Source organism: Lacerta agilis, chromosome 2 (genome assembly GCF_009819535.1).
Source record: "Lacerta agilis isolate rLacAgi1 chromosome 2, rLacAgi1.pri, whole genome shotgun sequence".
Taxonomy (NCBI): Eukaryota; Metazoa; Chordata; class Lepidosauria; order Squamata; family Lacertidae; genus Lacerta; species Lacerta agilis.
Genome location: NC_046313.1, coordinates 101,591,975 through 101,609,935, shown reverse-complemented (window position 1 = coordinate 101,609,935; position 17,961 = coordinate 101,591,975). Strand labels below are relative to the sequence as shown.

The 17,961-nt window shown below is 49.7% G+C and overlaps 1 protein-coding gene across 2 annotated transcripts; it reads left to right on the top strand.

The window, feature by feature from the left end:
- Positions 1–1,382: 1,382 nt before the first annotated feature.
- On the top strand, positions 1,383–16,771 carry CRELD1 (cysteine rich with EGF like domains 1). 2 transcript variants are annotated; one of them, XM_033141403.1, is made up of 11 exons: positions 1,383–1,602; positions 6,893–7,049; positions 7,400–7,482; positions 8,127–8,237; positions 8,616–8,707; positions 10,045–10,221; positions 11,681–11,776; positions 11,967–12,050; positions 12,804–12,899; positions 14,475–14,621; positions 15,415–16,771. In XM_033141403.1, the coding sequence occupies exons 1-11, from the start codon at positions 1,409–1,411 to the stop codon at positions 15,633–15,635; spliced, it is 1,458 nt and encodes a 485-aa protein (XP_032997294.1). In that variant the 5' UTR covers positions 1,383–1,408; the 3' UTR covers positions 15,636–16,771. The 2 variants fall into 2 exon arrangements, with proteins under 2 accessions (XP_032997294.1, XP_032997295.1); XM_033141404.1 differs by having other exon boundaries at positions 1,497–1,598.
- Positions 16,772–17,961: the final 1,190 nt, after the last annotated feature.

Here is a 17,961-nt window from a genome sequence, read left to right as displayed (position 1 = left end):
ACTGTGGGATTGTTTTTGTTTGTTTATTTGTTTGTTGTTGTTTCTAAACAAAATAAATAAATGGCCGATCATCTATGTCTTCTTCCCCTTCTGTCCCTCTGTTTTCTTCTATTTCTTCTGAGCAGTTTAATCACAAAGAAGCATGCTATATGTTGTAGTCATAATTGCATGCAAATATCTTTTTGACCTGCTTCCAAACTAGAGTGGAAGTAGCAGGCAGCTTCCACGTTCAGGTTACTGGAAGGGCTGCAGGATGCAAACTGGATCTTGCCAGTTCTTTTGGGGGGTGGACAACTCTATGGGACTCTTCTGGGATCCCCCACTTCCGGCGTTGTTCAGTCGATAAACTGGTGATTTAATAATGCAGCTTCAGAGTTCTATGTTCCCCAGAGCCCTGTCTAGCATCCCATCTGAACCTTGCCCAGTTTGCATTTTCTCACACACCGGTTAAGGCCTTGCCTTGCTGCCCTGCAGAACACAACATCTGCTTGACCAGACAACAGGTCCACCTAGTTTAGTGTCCTCTTCCCCACAGTGGCTGACTGGGGGGTGCTTTCAGGTTGCGTAATTATAGCTTACTGGGTGGCCTTGCACAACAAACTCACTTCCCTAAGATATCCATCACACTATAACAAAGTGTTTTCCAGCACTGAAACTTAAATTCTGAGTTCACAAGGAAACTCATCTCCCTTCCACCCAGCCCTGACCTGTCTATGTTTGCACAGTTGCAAGATTTGGTAATCTCACAAAGCACTGTGAAATCCTTCTTACTGGCTGTATATAAAATATTACAGAAACACCTGTCATTAAATGCAGCAAATGTCTATTGGGGAACGTGTTTAGGGGAATTCCCCAGTGTTCTTTGGGGCTCAAAATACTAAGGCTGCATACACTGTGTGTGCGCCCCAAGAATCCTTAGTATACCCCTCATGGTGCTACAATTCCCAGCACCTGTAAACTACACTTACCAGGATTCTCTGGGGTGGGGGAATATGCTTTCCAATGTATGGTGTTCACCAAGTCACAGATTTTGACAGAAAAGAAAACTCGTCTCCCCTCCGTTTGTCAGACATTTTACGCCTGAGGTTAGACGGAGGATGGGATCTGGTATTGTCCAGGACCGCCTGAGATCTGCTTTGGCGAAACAACAACTGGGCCACGCTGCGCAGCACCACCTTCCCTTGCTTGCTGCTACTGCTGCTGCTATTCTGCTGCAGAGGCGCAGCGCTCAGCCGTTTGCAGCCCAGGCTCTCGCCCCTCCTCGAAGCCGCATCCTGGGGCCGAGCTGCGTCTTTACGCGCCCTGACAGGTGCTGCTGCTCCACGGGGCGGCGGGGAGGGGACCGGACGGAAGCTCGCCGATTGGCAACTCGCGGGGAGATCGGGATGATGTAACCGCCTATGTCCCGATGCCATTGGCGGAGAGGCGGGCCCGGCCAGCTGACCGAGGTCCATTGGGCAGGCGGAGGTGTACTTCGCCGCTCCTAGCCTCGGTTGCTGCAAGCAGCCCCGTGCGCAAAAGTGGGCGCTGCTCCCCGCCGGGCTCGCCCCTGCCGGCCCGCGCAGGCTCCCCGGAAGGGCGAGCGGGGGCGAGGGAAGGTAGGTGCCCCGGACGGGGGTGGGGGAGATTGGAACAAACAGGTCCTTTTCCCCGCGGGGAATGGAGAATGGGTGGGCATTGCGCTTCCCCCACCCTCCGGTCCGTCTGCAGCCTCTCCTCTCCACCATAGGGTGCACCGTCGCCTGCAGGAGAGGTCAGAGCCACCATATCTATCTATCTATCTATCTATCTATCTATCTATCTACCTCTCTCTCTCTCCCTCCCAAGGCCTTCGTGGGTGGGTTCGGGCCACAGGCCTAGCCAGGGTCCCATGCTGCTCCCTCCATAAATTACGATCCCCGGTTAGATGCGGCCGGGCGGTGCTTGTTTTTGCAAATAAATCCCCGCTGGCATTTATAGCGGACTTGCTCCCGAGCCAAGCGCGCGACGGATTGCCCTGGGTGCAGAAGGGCCGCCGGCTTTCTTTCGTGCGCCGCACGCGATGAATGGCAGGATTTTGCTAAATTCAAACCAGGCCTCAGATGTCCAATTCCACCCATGACTACACTCACGTGTGGTGGGAATTTGATGGGAAAAAGTTTTTGCTTTATTTCACCGTTTGTTGTTGTTGTTGTTCAGTCGTTCAGTCGTGTCCGACTCTTCGTGACCCCATGGACCAGAGCACGCCAGGCACGCCTATCCTTCACTGCTTCTTGTAGTTTGGCCAAACTCATGTTAGTAGCTTCGAGAACACTGTCCAACCATCTCATCCTCTGTCGTCCCCTTCTCCTTGTGCCCTCCATCTTTCCCAACATCAGGGTCTTTTCTAGGGAGTCTTCTCTTCTCATGAGGTGGCCAAAGTACTGGAGCCTCAACTTCAGGATCTGTCCTTCGAGTGAGCACTAGTGAGATGTAATAATTTCACCGTTAGCGGTTATTATATAAAAAACTGATAAATTTCCAAGTGTAGATCTAGTGGATGTATGGAGCGTAAATGCTGGTGTTGCATCAATAAAAATGTTGCCAACCGAAGCTGTTCCTGGAAACTACACGTGTAATATAGAACTGGACTCTTAAGCACGCAAAAGGCCCAGAACGTGATCGCGGAAATCATACAATTGAACTTCAATATGTTGCAGTCTTATACAGTATGGAAATCATACAATTGAACTTCGATATGTTGCAGTCTTATTCGATATGTTGTAGTCTTATACACGTAAAAATACGGTTCTGGGTTGCATTTTGAGGAGATTGACAGCGTTTCCTTTGGTTTCTGCAATAAATCCGAAATTATCATACCATGCCGAGTTCTCATGCCTCAGATGTCCAAACCAGGCGTTGGGCAGGCGGAAATCGGGTGCCAGGAGTTCCAACTTGGAAAAATAAATAAATTGTGGGGGGCCAGGTAAGCCCCAACCTGTATAATCAGTCACATGACACAGGACACAGACACAGACAGACATCCACCCACCATTTCAGTGGGAATGCCCACCAACTTTGTGGGGGCCAGGGCCCCTAGGAGTTGGCTCTTATGTCAGGTGAGTGGCTGCTCTTAACTCGCTTCAATAAATGGCGAAGCCTAGCGGGTTATCGTTTTCATTCTGCATAAATTAATCCCAAATAATGGTTGTGCAGTGTGAGGATTAGCGCAGGCTGCAAGATCAAGTTCACTCTTAATAGGTGGCTCCACCCCGGATCCATGGGCCCAGGGGCGTCGCTGGGGAGGGGCGGTGGGGGCGGTACGCCCCCAGTGACAGGGTGAGCAGCGGCGGGTGGGGGCGGCCCCTCCCGCCACTCCCAGGCGCCGCTGCGCCCTCCATCACCCCGGGAGCAGCAGCACACGGATGGGGTGCTGCCGCCGCTTTTTTTCGGCGGGGGGGGGTCGACCAGCGGGGGTGTGTGTCACGCTTGTCACCCCCTCATCGCTGGTCACCACCCCCCGCCCAAAAAAACGCCGGGGGGGGGGCGGGAAAGGAAGCAGAGCAGGCGCGTTTAAGCGTCGCTCTGCTTCCTTTTCCCCTTTCCGCTGCTTTTTTTTGGCGGGGGGGGGCGACCAGCGAGGGGGTGTGTGTCACGCTTGTCACCCCCTCCTCGCTGGTCACCCCCCTGCCGAAAAAAACCCGGGGGGGGGCGGGGAAAGCCTGGAAAGGAAGCAGAGCAGGCGCGTTTAAGCGCCGCTCTGCTTCTTTTCCAGGCTTTCCGCCCGCTTTTTTTCGGCGGGGGGGGCCGACCAGCGAGGGGGGGTCACACTTGTCACCCCCTCATCGCTGGTCACCACCCCCCGCCGAAAAAAACCGCGGGGGGGGCGGGGAAAGCCTGGAAAGGAAGCAGAGCAGGCGTGTTTAAGCGCCGCTCTGCTTCTTTTCCAGGCTTTCCGCCCGCTTTTTTTCGGCGGGGGGGGGGGCCGACCAGCGGGGGGGGGGTCACGCTTGTCACCCCCTCCTCGCTGGTCACCACCCCCTGCCGAAAAAAAGCCTCGGAAAGGGGGAAATCCCCCCTTTCTGCATACACGTGCGTCGTGACGTCATGATGACGTCACGACGCACGCGTCGTGCACCTCCCCCAGGGGGGTGCCTCTGCGCTGCCGCCGCCCCCAGCAGCGCAGAGGCTAGCGACGCCACTGCATGGGCCACCAGATTGGGCCTGGTTTCTCCCATCAAATGTGGGCTGGACACTCCTGGGTTTTCCCTTCTGTTCTATAGCAATGTGATGCCCTCCAGTTGTGGCTATACTACAGCTCCCATCATCCTTCACCATTAGCCATGCCAGCCTATTTGTTGTATACCCCACGAGGTTGATTAGGTTGAGAGTGAGCGACTGGCCCAAGGTCATCCAGTGAGCTTCATGTCCAAGTGGAGATTTGAATCCTGGTCTCCCAGATCCTAGTCTTAACCATTCTTAACCACTACACCTCTCTGACTCATGGGAACTGTAGTCCCAAAAGCATCCAGAGGGTACCACGTTGATTACCCCTGCTCTATAGATAGGAAGTTGATGGGCAGAGGCTCGAAGGCTTCTGTGTGGGTGTGTTTTAAAACGCCATGTGAACTGGTTCTTTTATTTCAGGCTTCCTCAAACTCGGCCCTCCAGATGTTTTGAGACTACAGTTCCCATCATCCCTGACCACTGGTCCTGCTAGCTAGGGATCATGGGAGTTGTAAGCCAAAAATGCTCTCCCCAGGGATGCTCATCTGGCACCATCATTACATAGCACCAGCTGCCAGGTAAAAAAACATTTCATTTTTTGCCAGGCTCTTAATCTTATCTGTGGCCACCTTTGAGTGGGTGGAATGTTTTAATCCTGCCTTTTATAAAATAGGATTGTCTTTTTAATTTTTCACCCATTTTCCCTTTTATGCCAGTTTCAATGTATGTAATTGTTTGGTTATTTATTGTGAGTTGCTTTGAGTTACCTTGATTTTAAAAAAGTGACCAATAAATTTAATAAATAAAAATAAATGTAGGGCAGACCATTTGTAATAATAATAATAATAATAATAATAATAATAATAATTTATTTGTACCCCGCCCATCTGGCTGGGTCTCCCCAGCCACTCTGGGCGGCTTCCATCAAATATTAAAATACATTTAATTGTTCCTCTAAGAGCATCAGGTTCTGTACCCTGAAACTCCCTGAGGTAAAAATGTTCAGGCCCCTGGCCAGAGTAAGGCTCTTGAAAGCAGATAAAATGTTATTTCGTGATTTCAAGCCTACATGTGTTTTGGATTCCAACTTCCACCAGTCCAGGCTGCATGGCCAGCTGCCAGGGTGGATGAGATTTGCAGTCCAAGCACACGTGGAGAGCATCATATTGGGAAAGGCCTAACCCTGATTCTTCTCTCCTGCCCAGAGCAATTTAACAATGAAGGACCATTGTCCTCCATATGCACCACACGTGCACCCTGGGCCCACTATTTTGTATCTCTTACCATAGAATTGTAGATTTGGAAGGGACCCTAAGCACCATCTAGTCCAACCCCTTGCGATGCAGGGAAATGCAGCTGTCCTATTCGAACCTGCAACCTTGCCAGTATCAGCACCACGCTTTAACCAACTGTTGACATTGTAAGGGCTGTAATGAACGAACCTAAGTTAGCCGTGCCCATTAACTTCAGTGGCTGTATTCCGAGTTGGCATAGCATTGAATCCAATAATTCCAGCGGGCGGAGAGTAGCCTGTAGCTTGCCATTTTTCGTATCCTGAGCTCTAGGCTGGGATTTACCAGTGCTGCAGGTGTGTGTAATCGAATCCTCCTCCTCCTGGCTTTATTTAGCAGTGAGAGCACTTTGACGGCTATGGGGACCCGTTTCAGGCCTTTATCTTTAGGCAGAGATTCCTTTGCTTGAATCCTGGAAATGGCTTCGGAAGCTGGCATCAGGCCCTGGGATTTGAATTTGCAGTATCCGGTGCTGGCTGGGGGCCTGTTCTCCTCTGCAACAACTAGCCTGGAGAGTCTGAGCAGGCACTTTTTCCTCACTACACAACATGCCTGCTCAGCTTGCGAGACAGCAAGATGGCGGCCATGTACTGTGGTCTTCCTGGTGCTTGACAGCCCCTCTCCTTCCCCTCCCAGCCCTCAATTGTGAAGGCCTCTCAGGCAGGTGGCAAAGACAGGTTTCTGTGACAAGCGTACTGCGCTGGCTGCTACAGAGAAAGGCCTAGTCAGGCAGCCCAGGTGCATTGTGGGCCATTCGGCAAGGTTTCCGAGTCATAAGCACAGTTTCTGGGTAGGCCTCAACCCATAAGATCATAACAGTTGGAGGGGATCTTGTGGCTCGTCTTGTCCAGGCCGCGGGCCCAGTGAACGGGATCCAAAGCTAGGGCACCCCAACTTCTAGCTGAAGGCTTCCAGAAAGCAAGAGCCAGCAAGCAACCCATCTAATGGCATGCACGCCATTCATTTAAAGCAGATTACTTCATGGGCGTAGCCAGGATTAATGTTGGGAGGGCAGGCTTTATGTTGGGGGAGGTAGCACCTCAGTTGGTTAAGAATTTTTATGCATGGCTTTCCCTCTAGAGCCCTGGGAACTGTAGTTTACCCCCTCGTGGCACTACAGTTCCCAGCGCCCTTAAACTACAATTCCCAGGATTCTTGGGAGGATATCAGGTGCTTTAAATGTATGGTGCTTTTGCAGCCCGACTCCATTGCTGAAGAAAAAGCAACGAGTGTTCAGTGTTACTAATTCACTGCAGCGCATAAATATTAAAAAAAAAAATAAAAAAATCAGAACAATCAGCTTCTATCACAGGAGGGGTGTGTGTGGAGATCTCACATCCTGGCATTGCCGGTGAGATTTGCAAGCTTTTCCAACAGGACCCACCCACTTGAAGGCTCTTCCTCCTTTCTTCCAGCCTGGTCCCTGCCCTCCTGAAGATGGCTTTGCCCTGGAAGAAGATGCCGCCTGCTTGGCTCCCGCTTCTCTTGCTGCTCTTCGGGGTGCCAAGCGGGAGCCCTTCGCAGCAAGAGCCCTGCCAGACATGCCGCGACCTGGCCAGCAACTTCAATAAGGTGGGAGGCTAGAAAGAGCATTTCGGTTTGGGCTGGGGTTGTGTGGCCGCTCTTGCACAAAGTATGGACTTGCAAGCATTTTGAGATGGGATGCCATGCAGTCTCTAGCCTAGCCCCTGAGCTCCTGTCTCCAAGGAGGGCTAGGACTGGAGCAAGAGAAAGAAAGACAGACAGACAGACAGAGATGGGGTGGCGGTTCAAGCAGAGGGACTTAGTGAGCCTGTGTTTTAAAGATCAAGGATATGTGGGTTGCTGCATGCAGGTTGTGGGGTTAAAGGGTTGCTGGGGGAAGGGGAGACAAAAAAAAAATTAGTTTTGGGATTGCTGTGAGCCTTCTCCTGCCTTCCCAGGGTCTGGAGCGGACACAGCGAGAGAACTTCGGGGGCGGGAACACAGCCTGGGAAGAAGAGAAGCTTGCAAAATATGCAAACAGGTGACCTGAGGTCTGGGCTGGGCCAGGCCGTTGGTGAGATGATGCTACCTTGATGGGAGGGGGGGGGGAATGGCAAAACTTCACTAATAACCCTGATCATGAAAGACCTCAGAAAAATCAGCATGGTCAAGATGGCGCCATTAAATGTAGTCTGTGACCTCTGCTGCAGAATTAAGCGGAGGACGAAAACCTCAGGCTGAAGCTGAGGCTCTTGATTGTTAAAAGCAAGTTACTAGCCCTCAGGATTATACGGATTAGAGAAGGAAATGTTGTCAGCCCTGACAAACATCTTGCCTGTTTATTCCATGATAGCGCAGCTGTCGCCCACAAGCTCCCCAGGGTGGCTTGCCTGCCATATTGCCGCCACCTCTTGACTACTCGGGGGAGGCAAAAGGGAAATCCTTAGGGACTGGCTGCTTGAGCAGAGTAAACGCAAGCTCTCCTGGTGGAGTTTTGAGAAGAGTATAGGGCCAGCCGGGCTTTGCTGGTCGAAAGAGGGGCAGAGGTTTACGAATGGTTGACTGGGCAGTAGACTGGTTAGTAGGGGAAGCAGAGATGGCAGACTTTGTAACGCTGGTGGAGGGACTTGCTTTGGTTTTTCCCAACTGCCTTGATGTTCACCCGTCCTCTTTCCCTCCTTTCAGCGAGACCCGCCTGCTGGAAGTCTTGGAGGGTGTGTGTGCCACATCAGACTTTGCATGCCACCAGCTGTTGGAGCAGGGAGAAGACCATGTGGAGCAATGGTGGTTCCATGAGTGAGTGGAAAAGAGCAAGCGTTTCCATCATGGAATGATTCCTTACGCATCCCAGGACCTGCTTCTGGTTCCATGCTCAATATGTTTGTAGCTATAGGCCAGGGATGGGGGAATCTGTGGCCCTCCAGGTGTTGTTGAACTACAGCTCCCATCATCCCTCCCTGTTGACTGGGCCTGATGGGAGTTGGAGTCCAGCAACAACAGGAGGGCCCCAGGTGTCTCTATCCTTGCCTGATAGAACATCTCTTCCGAGGGGCCTTCCCTGACTAATTCTGGCTGCTCCATTCTCAGGCGCAGTGGAAGAGCTGTGCAGGGCCTGTGGTACAAATAAGTCCCAGCATGGGACCAGGGCAGTAATGGAGGCTCTCTTCTCCCCAGGCAGCAGCAGCACCCCGACTTTTTCCAGTGGCTCTGCATGGATGCACTGAAACTCTGCTGCCCTCCCGGCACGTACGGCCCTGACTGCCACAGTAAGTGGTGACGCCACAGTGGCTCCCTGTGTTGTTGCGATGATGGGTGCTCAGTGTCATGTACCTCAAACTCATGTCACTTTTGCAGTCGTTTACAATCAGTCATTTTACAGCCCTCGGAACTGTAGTTTGGTACAGGTGCTGGCATCACAGAGCTACGACTCCCAGCACCCTTAAACTACAGCTCCCAGGATTCTCTGTAAAGTGGTGTAATGGCACTTTCAATGTGTGGAGTAGATGTGACCTCTGAGTTTATATGCTGGGTGCCTCAGTTCCCTGTTGGGGGTCAAAGACACTCGTTTGCACTGTGGGATATTTCTTTGGCTGGTTCGCTGGGAGTGGCTTCTTTCCAAATCAGCCCTCCATTGCCAAAGAGGACTTGTCCTGAGGTACTTTATTGTGAAAGACTGATGGATGGGAAAGGGGGGAGAGGAGTCTTGTTTTTCCTAAAAAGCTAGGTCAGTGGTGGCGAACCTATGACACGCATGCCAAAGAACCTTCTTTGTGGGCACACGCCGTCGCCCCAGCAGGGCCGTAGCTTCTGTGGTGGGGGTGGGGGTGGGAGAGGAGGAGGAGGAGGAGGCCTCGCGCACACCTGAGAACCCCTGCACCACCTGAAGGCAGCCAGGCGCTCCATTCCTGCTTGCACACAAGTAGGAGCGGGATCGGGCAGCTCAGCTGAGTTATGCCATAAAATTATATATCAATGGAAATATAATTTAATGAAGAATGTAGTGCAATAACTTTTATGAAGGATTATTTATTACAACAGCAGTCATAAAGAAGAAACGTGGAACACACAGAAAAAATGAAATATACAGGTTAAATTGCCGTGTTGGCACTTTGCGATAAATAAGTGGGTTTTGGGTTGCAGTTTGGGCACTCGGTCTCCAAAAGGTTCGCCGTCACTGAGCTAGGTGCATTTAGGATTATCAGCCCTCCCAGAAAGTGTGGCTGGTTGATGGCATCCAGCAGTTGTTAATCATGTTGTCCACCTCTTGGGACTGAGGGACAGCTCAGTTGGTAGAGCACGAGACTCTTAATCTCAGGGCCGTGGGTTCAAGCCCCACATTGGGCAAAAGATTCCTTCACTGTAGGAGTTGTACTAGGTGACCCTCATAGTCCCTTCTGACTCTACAGTTCTATGATTCTAAGGGAAGTTGGCCAAATTGAAGTAGGTGGGCAGCTGGGGCCTTTGCACAGAGTGAGACAGATACAGAATTGTTACCGTTCCAGAGTAATCGAATAGGGTCATGTGTTGAATCGGACGGTCCGCGCATCGCCATTTAAAGTCAAGTGACTGCTGACCCCCGGCATTTACTCACATCTCTCCACAGCCTGCCCTGGGGGTGCCCAGAAGCCTTGCAGCGGTTATGGGCAGTGCGACGGTGACGGCACACGCAGGGGCACCGGCCTGTGCATGTGCCAGACGGGTTACGGTGGCCCCTTCTGTTCCGAATGTGGAGATGGCTACTACGAAGCTTCTCGCAACGACAGCCACCTGGTATGTGCGGGTATGTAGAGTGCCCGTGCTTTGCTAGACTGGGGGCAGGGTCTGGAGATGGAAGCTCTGCTGCCCGTGCTGGCTAGTGCTGGTTAGTGACTTGGCTTCCTACCACCCCCTTCCTTCTTTTTTCCTTTGAATACTCACAACCACACTCTTCCTGAGCTTCGCCCTGTCTGCGGTGGAATGGGGTTCCGGAAGTCTCCACAGTACTTCGTTAAATAAAATGTATAAACCTCATTGTATCCATCTGTCTGCTGATACTTACTTGGCAGGGGAGACACCTTGATCATCTGTCTGTTATATAAGCTGGTGTACACAATCCCCTGGCATCCCTAGGCATGCACACACACTCTAAATAAGGCAATATAGTAATACGTTGCGCTGTATAATTATTATTATTTATTAAATTTGTATAACACCCTACACCCGTCGATCTCGGGGCTGTTCACAGCATACAGTGTAATAATAGTTATATTTATTGCTTAGAGTCACTGTTAGCACGTATTACTAAAAGAATATTTAGGAACACAGGATTCTGCTTCATTCCAGGTCAGACTATTTGTTTATCTAGCCCAGGGATAGCCGACGTGGCGTCCTCCAGATGTTGCCGAACTACAACTCCCATCAGCCTCAGCTAGCAACAATCAATAATCAAGAATGATGGGAGTTGTAGTCCAACATCTGGAGTCCTGTCTAATCTGTCTGGCAGTGACTCTCCAGAGCTTGAGGCAGAGAGGGATCTTTCCCCCGTTTGATCTTTTTAGGTGAATGAGCCAGGTGTTAAACCCGAGCCCTCCTAGGTGCTCTGCCTCTGAGCCCTTGAGGTTGGGGCTGAATCCTTGTTACCACCGTACCACCTGGCCTCCTTGAGCCCTGTTTCTTAAAACTGGTTTTAATCAGCTGAACACTGGCCCTGTCTGTAGGTAGGGTCGCCACAGCTGATCACTTGGGACAAGAATATTTTTCAATCTGGGATGAATTAAGTGAAACACGTAGCGAGCTGCCTTTATACGAAGTCAGACCAATGGACCATGTGCCTCGGTATTGTCTACACTGACTGGCAGCAGCTCTCTCGGGTTGCAAGGTAGAGAACCACGCCAGCGATGGAACCTGGGGCCTTTTGCATCCATCCCAGGCAGATGGCTTTACCACCGAGTTACTGCCCTTCCTTGAAAGCGGAAGTGTCACAGACATGATTTTACATCCCTCACCACTGTAACGTGTTGAGTGATGCCTGCCTTTTCTGTTTACCTCCTCCTTTCCTTATCATCTTAGGCCTGCGGGTGTTGAAGGTGCTGTGTAGGCCCCCCTATGCTGGGGAGTAATGTCTCCCTCCCTTACTCATCACAGTCCCCTTCCGTAGTTTGTATCAGTCCTTCGTGAGCTATTACTCTAGCCTGGGCTTGGAAAGATGGGGAGCTTTTGGCTCATGCCCCCTACACACTAGGCTCTCTTCTCCTCTCTAGAGTGCTACCGGGCCTGCGGACGCTGTTCAGGCCCCGAAGATTCAAGCTGCCTTCGCTGCAAGAGGGGCTGGATGCTCCACGACCGAAGGTGCATCGGTGAGTTTGTGGGACTAGGCCGGAAAGAATCCATGGTTGCTTAGCAACCAGTGAAAAAGGATTTGCAGGGTGGTGCTGATTATTTGTGGGCGGGGGGGGGGGGGGAAGAAAGTTGATTCCCACATGGGGAGAGAACAGGAACTGCTCTGCGTGTCCCCTGGGTTGACAGATCTCTCTTTGTCCCACACAGACATAGATGAATGTGGCACAGACATGGCGCACTGCCGGGCCAACCAGTTTTGCGTCAACACCGAGGGGTCCTACGAGTGCCGAGGTAAGAGCCCACCAGCCTTAAAAGTGTGCTGGAAATTTTGGATGTAGAATGTTCAAGAATGTATTGGAAAATTTATATATGAAGGTTTGTTGTTTGGATCACATTCTGTATCAAGCGAGGTAGATGCAAAGGGATTTAACAGGAAGTCGGACTCGTGAAACTATTTTTTTGTGAATATGAAGCTATGTAAGTTTATATATATATAGAGGTGTTTTATTTTTATTTATTTTTTTACATTTTCCCCTCTTTTTTCTTTTTCTCCCCCCCCCCACTTCCTTCCTTTGTTGAAAGGGGATTAATTAAGATACAAAAGACAAAATACAGACAAGATAACGCTGTATGTAAAATTTTAATTTGTAATGTCATACAATAACAGTTGGACTCAGATGTTTTTCCCTGTTTTAAATTATAATAATCAATAAAAAATTATAAAAAAATAAAAAATAATAGTGTGCTTCCCTTGGACAAGTGACCCGACTCTGTTGAACAATTTATAGCACTGTACCCTCTTCCTCCACCCCAACCCCCTTCCTGGACAAAATAAATATATATATATGCCAGGTTGGACTGATCACTCTTTTGCTGAGGTGGAAGAGGAGGTGAAATATAAGCAGCAAGGGCTTGAGAACAAAGCCCATTTGGAAACCTTCATTCGTCACAGGAGACAACGCCATCTCTCTCTCGCCACAGAACTTTAGCATTCCTTGTTTCCAGACCTTAATCTCTTAATCCTGCCTTTCCCTTTCTGTTCAGATTGTGCCAAGGCGTGCATTGGGTGCATGGGTGCCGGGCCTTCCCGCTGCAAGAAATGCAACAAGGGTTATCGGCGCGATGGTGTCAAGTGCCTCGGTAAGTCGTCTCCCCAAGCCGTTACCTCGCAGCTAACCCTTCCCTGCATGATGAAGCTAGTAGACAAAGCTCTGCCTTTCGTTTGGCCTATCAGTGAAGGATCATTTAAGGTTGCTGTACTATTCCTGCCGGTCATCTGACTGCATGTTGTCCCTGTAAATTTGGGAGCTTTTCTCTGCCTCCCCCCCCCCCATTTTCTGTTTCCTTTCTGGAATCCTGGGTCCCTTTTATCGCTGTGCAGTTTTCAGCAATCAATTTCTTCGTACCCTTTGGAACTCACTGGCTATTGACGCCAGGCAGGCACCCGCTTAAAACATTTCTGTTCAGGGAAGCCGATCTAGCCAAGTGGATGTGAATGTGCTGTAATTTTGTTTTACTGTTATTTATTAAATTTGTATACTCGTAGATGTCAGGGTGGTTCACTACATAAAATTACAATATAAAAAACACAAAATACGTAATAAAAATAAAAGCAAAGGTGACCCAATAATCCTCCCTTCCACACTTAAAAGGGCATTGGATGTCAGTCAGCAAAAGACCTGGTTAAAGAGGAATGTTTTTGCCTGGTTGTCGAAAATAATGATGGCGGCAGCCGAATCTTCCTGGGGAGAGCGTTCCACAAATGGGGAGCCTGCAGAAAAGGCCCGTTTACTCTTAATTTTCTTTTACTCCTCTAATTTTCATTATTTTAAATGTCTTTGTTTTTAATTGATTATTTTTATTGCTCCTTGGCAATCACTGGGAGGTTTTGCTACAGCCAAGTGATAGAATGCTCTCTGTCTGTATATAAGGTTGGAGGGTCAGGGCCTAGAAAGGTTATTCCACCCTCTGTGGATAAATGGTTCCCAACCACCTAGTGTGACTCATGTGAGGGATCCCACTCCCTCCCCTTTTCGATACTTCCCCAACCGTGACTCTCCCTAAGTTTCACTGTCCACTAGGATGAATCCTTCAGTGGTTATATGGGAGTGTCTCTGGGGTACCTCAGTGCTTTACGTTCGAAACAACTCTTGCCACCTTTGGGATCTCCCACCCTGGGTTCCCAAACTACTGCAGCTTGCCTTCCCTTTTTGGCAACTGCGTGGCACCTTTGGCTTCCCTGCCCAGTCCTCTGTATGCCAGGAAAATAAGCCACCCGTTCCCTCTATCACAGGAAACCCTTAGTGCTTTTCCCCTCAGCCACACCTCTTGAGGCACTGATGCGCTGCCACAGTCAGCGAACATTTAAGCACTTTTAACTTTATTAAGGTAACTTGAAAACATGGATGTCTTGAGTTATTACTGGTACAAATCTTCTTATATAATTCAGCTCAGTTATAATCTTTCCTGCATCCCGTTAGCAATGGTAATGACCTTTCCTCCCATTCCCCAAAGCCTAACCTCGCAGTTTCTCTTTCTAAACCTCCACACCCAACTGCCAAACCCCCAACTGCCTTTCCAGGTTGTTCCCCCCTCCTTTTAGAATGCCAAGTAGCTCCGCCTCCCAGGGAACACCTACCTAACATGGGAGTGATAGGTTAACCCATGATGAACCAGGCCTTATTCCGCCACAACTCCCATGCCCCCTTCTCCCAGATGTGGATGAATGTGCCGGGGACATGGAAGAGCCCATATGCACAGGCGCCAACGAGGCCTGTGAGAACACAGACGGCAGCTACCGGTGTGTCTGCGCAGAGGGACATGTTCGCAAGGAGGGGATCTGTGTGGAAGACAAGCCCCCAGGTAAACCTCGGCCGCAGCAGCATCACTCTTTACAGCACATGTTCTCTAGCTGGGGAATTGGAGGAGGCAATGGCAATGGTGCCCTGTGGGGGTCAGTCTCTAGGGCTTGCCTTCTACCCCGGAAGCAGTTTCGTCGGCCATTTTGTAGGTTGCTGGGGACCAATGTTTGGTTTGTCCAGAAGATGACGTTTGCCTAACAAACCAAGTCTCTCATGAGTGGTCTGGCTCCACAGAAAAGTTAAAGCTACCTATCAGACAAGGCTTCCTTCTTACGGAGACAGGCACTCAAGATACAGCATTACATGCAAATATAAACACTTTAATACGAGTTTTCAGAATGATGGCGAGAGTCTGCTTCACAAGTGAGGAGGGCCAGGCCAGTTGGTGCCATCAGCTCCGGAAGTTCGCCTGAGGATATTTTTTGTAGCATTGCTTATTCTAATATTTAAAATCGCACGCTGTCTTTACAGAAAGGCGGCATACAATAAATGCAATTAGTAATAAATAAATCACCTGTTGTAGCAAAACCACCAAAGAGTTTTGTGGCACCTTGAAGGCCAGCACATTTATTATGCCATGAGTCATAGGGCGGTGGCCACAAAGACTTGCGACATGATAAATTTGTTAGTCCTTTCAGTCTCTCGTGTTTTTAATTTAATGCTAAGTGCAGAGGTGAAATGCAAAATCAGAACAAAGGTGTGGCTTTTATTAAAACTTGGTGCAGCCACTAGGAGGCTCTAGTTGACAAAAGCTGCCGGTTTCCCTTTCTTACGACTTGTTCCTTCTCCCATAGATGCTCCCGAGAAAGGATTCTTTGACGACATCACGGACGACGAGGTGGTTGTGCTGCAGCAGATGTTCTTTGGTGCCATCATCTGTGCGCTGGCCACCCTAGCTGCGAAAGGAGACATGGTCTTCACCGCCATTTTCATTGGTGCCGTGGCCGCTATGGCTGGCTACTGGCTGTCTGAGCGCAGTGACCGCGTGCTGGATGGCTTTATCAAAGGCAGATAGTGCACGGGGCCAAGTGAACGTCCCCTTCTGTGTCCTGCCTCAGAGAGCCAGCTGGTGGGCAGAAATCCCTTGACTTCACCCCTTTAAAAATCCAGATTAAAGAGGCAGAAAGGCCAGGCCATATCCCACTCTGGGCTGTTGGTAGCCTTGGCCTAGCATGCTATGAAGGTAGAAAGGGGACATGAGAGGAAATGTGCTCTGCAGTCCCAGTTTGGCTTGAGAGGAGGGCTCTTGGCATGACTTCAGATTGGGGGGGGGGGAGAAGTACTCCTTAATGGTGCAAGAGGACTGATCTGGGTCACCATCGGTGGGGCCTGAAAAACAGGTCCTCGTTACTCTCTGACTGGCCTGGCCCTCACTGCATGTGGGATGATCTCAAATGTGTCCCTACCCGTGAATTCCTGTCTCCCCCCCACACTGGTCAACTCAGATGGACCAGGAAAAAGGTTGTCTCACTGTGGAAAGAAACACGGGGTGGTGGGCTTGGAATTGCTCCCTGCTGGCTCTTTGAGGGGCTGCCTCTGTGGCTGGGAACCGATCTACACATTACGCTGGAGGAAATGGCAAAAACTGAGACAGTACCATTCCCGACTGTTAGCACTTTGAATGCTTCCCCAACCTTAAAAAAAAAAAAAAAATCTCCATGCATTCAATGAGCCAGCATCATCAGCGAGAATGGTTTAAGGCATGGCTAGGGAACCTCAAGTTCCTAGTTATTGGTGAACCCCCATCATTCCTGATCACAGACTCTGCTGGCTGGGGTTGATGGGTGTCCCACAATATCTGGAGAACCACATGTTCCCTATCTGATTCAGGGCATAACCTTCTCCCTGATAGGCTAGCTTACTTAATGCAGGGAGTTTTATTGGACAGTGGGGAGGGGGAGAGCATTCAAAGATAAGGTTCCACTCACCCCTGCCGTCTGAAGTGATACAGTCCAGAATTCTATTTTCCCCGCCCGTCTCTCCTGCCGCCTCCTGCATAATGTGTAGAACAGCTCCGGTGCTGCCAAGGGGCAGCGCGTGAGGCAGAGGAAAGCTTGACTGGCACGCATGCCCATCCTTGCCCCTTTACATCTGTCCGCTCAACCATTTGTCCATCCATATCTCAGGAAATTAAAGGTCTCTCTGTCCACATCTTTCTCTTGCGCTAATTCCATCCATTCTAGTGCAGGGTGTGTGTCAAAGCTTGGGACAAGGCCCTCTATCTCAGCCACTCATAGATTTATTCTAAAAATAAACACTGAAAAATCTGACCGGTTACTTCGCACACACGTGGCACATACACAACCGCATACTCAAGCGGCTCTCGGAATATCCTCTTCTTCCTCCCTTCGCAACCTGCCCCCGCCAAAGTCCTTGTGGCTGTCCTCTCATATTGTGCAGATAAACTGCTGGCATTTCCAGCAGGGGCAAAACAGGGTAGCAAGGGACTATTTCCCTCTGCAGGCCTTTGGAGAGCTCAACACTTATTGTGCTTGTCAGAGGAGGCCCTTCTCTGTGCTCCACGTTTTGGAGAAGTACATAGGGTTGCCATATTCCCAAAAGTGAAAATCTGGACAAAGTTGTTGGGTGTTGGGGAGTTTTGGTCAGTGTTGTTGTCCCTCCAAAAAAATATAGTTTTGGGCTTTTCTTGGATTTTAAGGCATTTATTTTATTTTATTCATATTTTATTTTCAATTTTCAATAATTTAACAATTTGACATCCATATTACTTACTTATTCATCCCTTCTAGACACCCCTCCCCCTGGTTTCCAATTTCTCCTCTTTATTACCTTACACATCTTTAGTTTTCCATTCAGTTACAAGTCCATTGATAACCCTAATTCACATGTCTTCATAGATGCTATGTCAATCCTGCTAATGTTTTTAAGTCTTTACAGTGGACCTTAAGATACTCTATAAATTTAGTCCAGTCTTGTATAAACTTTTTTTCATCTTGGTCCCGGATTTTCACAGCCCTCTTTGCCATTTCGGCATAGTTTTAGTTATCCATTCCTCCTTCATTGGTACTTCCTCTTCTTTCCATTTCTGGGCAAGTAGCATCCTTGCAGCTGTATTTAAAGCATTAAAAAAAAAAATCCCCTACTTGCCATACGTCCGGGCTTCCCCAGACATTTTGCCAATTCTGCAAAAATCCACTCAGATGCCGTTTTGCAACCCGATTCCCAGACGTATGACAGCCCTATGTGCAAAAGAGAGGGACTTTGCTCTGGAGGTGTCATCCTGACTATGGAATGAAAGCTGTCTGCCCCCTGTGGGAGATATGTCTGGCAACCGCCAGTGCATTCATTTTGACACCAAGTTAAAACCTTTTTATTTCTCC

Coding starts and splice junctions, on each gene's coding strand:
- CRELD1 (XM_033141403.1), top strand. CDS start 1,409: ATGCCATTGGCGGAGAGGCGGGCCCGGCCAGCTGACCGAGGTCCATTG. Junction 1,603..6,892: donor GCGGGGGCGAGGGAAGGTAG/GTGCCCCGGACG, acceptor CCTTTCTTCCAG/CCTGGTCCCTGCCCTCCTGA. Junction 12,051..12,803: donor GGGGTCCTACGAGTGCCGAG/GTAAGAGCCCAC, acceptor CTTTCTGTTCAG/ATTGTGCCAAGGCGTGCATT.